Source organism: Danio rerio, chromosome 15, assembly GCF_052040795.2.
Source record: "Danio rerio strain M-AB ecotype USA chromosome 15, GRCz13ab, whole genome shotgun sequence".
Classification (NCBI taxonomy): domain Eukaryota; kingdom Metazoa; phylum Chordata; class Actinopteri; order Cypriniformes; family Danionidae; genus Danio; species Danio rerio.
In genome coordinates, this window is record NC_141035.1 from 50360001 (window position 1) to 50362500 (window position 2500).

Below are 2500 nucleotides of genomic sequence, written 5' to 3' on the forward strand. Positions count from 1 at the left end.
ATGACACTTTCAGGTATTAAATTTGAGGTGCCCTGCTGTAGCACTGAATTAATGAAGACATAAAGACAGATGACTAATAGCAAATGTGCATCCTGCGGCTTATTTATAATGTACACAGAGCGCACGTGGTCGTGACATGCAAATGTGAGCATGAATAAACTGTGCACAGGACTACACAATATCATTATATTATATACACAGTAGACTAGGTAGGTGTACAATTACATCCCTAAAATATGCCCAGAATGAAGCTTGATGAATGCTTTGATAACAATGGAAAAATAGGGAAATACGAAAGAAGCACACCCCTGTAATGAAACAAGCTTGTGTTGGAGAGTGTCATTGGTCTGTGCTGCTCACCAGAATCACACCGTCACTCTTATGATACGCGGTGAACTCGCTCAGTGCGCAGAGGAAAAGCTGATTGCAGGAGGTGTAATTCTGACCCGCGTCCACCATCTGACCACACAACTTCATCACCTGACACACACACACACACACACACACACACACACACACACACACACACACACACACACACACACACACACACACATTAACAAGAATTAACCATATAAAACGCAAAACAAATCTGGAGGAAATCGTTTAGTTTTGTTCTTTTGATGAAAACCATGAAAACTGCAACTATCAGAACCTTTAACGTGTATAAAAAATAATTCATGACTGTATTAAAGTATATAAAAATATAACAGAGAACATATAACCATGAAGAAAAAATATATAATAATAATGCCTATAATAATGTACAATTCTAAAAACATGAACTGAAAATAAACTATGAAACATGCAGATTACGATACAGAATAAAATACGATGAACAAAATGTCTATCATTTTAAGCAAACCTCAGTGGGGAAAAAACAAATCTATGATGAATATCTTACTTTCTCCACACGACTCTCCAGTTCAGACATGTCACTCTCACATTTATCCAGAGACTGCCTGAAATCACACACACACAAACAACACATGGATGCTTTATAGGGACTCTCCATAGCAATATTAATAATGTTTCCACTCGACAGAATATTGCGTCCTTTACCCCAACATTTCAATTAAATCTAAAACTCACAGGAAACAAACACTAGTTTTAGTTTAAGTTAATTAGTTATAAGTTATTAGTAAATAATAAAGTAATGATAACTAATAACCTTCACATTGCTGGGTTGGATTGTAATGCAATAATGTACACTTTTTGTGAAGCTGCTTTGAAACAATAATTACTGTGAAAAATGTATTAAATAAATAAATAAAATTCACCTATATACTATATAACTGCAGGTTAACTATGTTTATATAATAATACATTTTACTGTTAAAACTATTAGTAAATAATAGACATTGAGATGTTTTTTTTTTCTGCAATATACAGTTGAAGTCAGAATTATTCGCCCCCTTTTGATTTTTTTTTTCTTTTTTAAATATTTCCCAAATGATGTTTAACAGAGCAGGGAAATGTTCACAGTGTGTCTGATAATATTTTTTCTTCTGGAAAAAGTCTTATTTGTTTTATTTCGGCTAGAATAACAGCAGTTTTGAATTTTATAAAAACTATTTTGGGACAAAATTATTAGCCCCTTTGAGCTAATTTTTTTTGATAGTCTCCAGAACAAACCATCATTATAGAATAACTTGCCTAGTTCACCTTATTACCCTAGTGAAGCCTTTAAATGTCACTTTAAGCTGTATAGAAGTGTCTTGAAAAATATCTAGTCTAATATTATTTACTGTCATCATGGCAAAGAGAAAATAAAGAAGTTATTAGAAATAGTTTTTTAAAACTATTATGCTTAGAAATGTGCTGAAACAATCTTCTCTCCATTAAACAGAAATTAGGGGGAAAAATAAACAGGGGTGCTAATAATACAGGGGGGCTAATAATTCTGACTTCAACTGTATATTGTGATATGAATTCAATTTCAACAGATGGCTTCAATAGCTCTATTTGAAAAGAAATCATTATTTTAGATCGACTGGGGTGATTTCATAGGGGTGTAATAAAAATCCCAATACAAATAAACTTGAATTAAACAGAATTAAACATCACCTATATACTATATAACTGCAGGTTAACTATGTTTATATAATAATACATTTTACTGTTAAAACTATTAGTAAATAATAGACATTGAGATGTTTTGTTTTTCTGCAATATATATTGTGATATGAATTCAATTTCAGCAGATGGCTTCAATAGCTCTATTTGAAAAGAAATCATTATTTTAGACCGATTGGGGTGATTTTATTGATCTTATTCTAAAATGCAGAAGTGCGCCTGTTTTCGCGATTGAACTTCCGATTCAGTCGCCTATGGGAGAAATGACTAGGAATAATAAACGGCAGAAAACGGTCAAACTACTTGCTCTACAAACAAATGTTTGCATGACTACACAGACCAAGTAGAATAATATAATAAGAAAATATCAAATTGCAACATCAAGCAGCGTAACGAGCAGTTTTTAACGTCAAAAAATGAATGG

General features: G+C 32.5%; 1 protein-coding gene across 6 annotated transcripts in view; it reads right to left on the minus strand.

The window, feature by feature from the left end:
- zgc:162872 overlaps positions 1 to 2500 on the minus strand; it is a 42605-nt gene that overhangs the window by 36691 nt on the left and 3414 nt on the right. For all 6 annotated transcript variants that reach the window (XR_015508192.1, XR_015508191.1, XR_015508193.1 and 3 more), the window contains 2 exon segments: positions 905 to 962; positions 361 to 480 (listed from right to left, as the gene is read on the minus strand). Coding sequence is in view for 2 of the 6 variants with exons in the window: in XM_087282224.1 (XP_087138350.1) it covers positions 361 to 480; positions 905 to 962 (178 nt within the window). In the remaining 4 variants the exon portion in view is untranslated.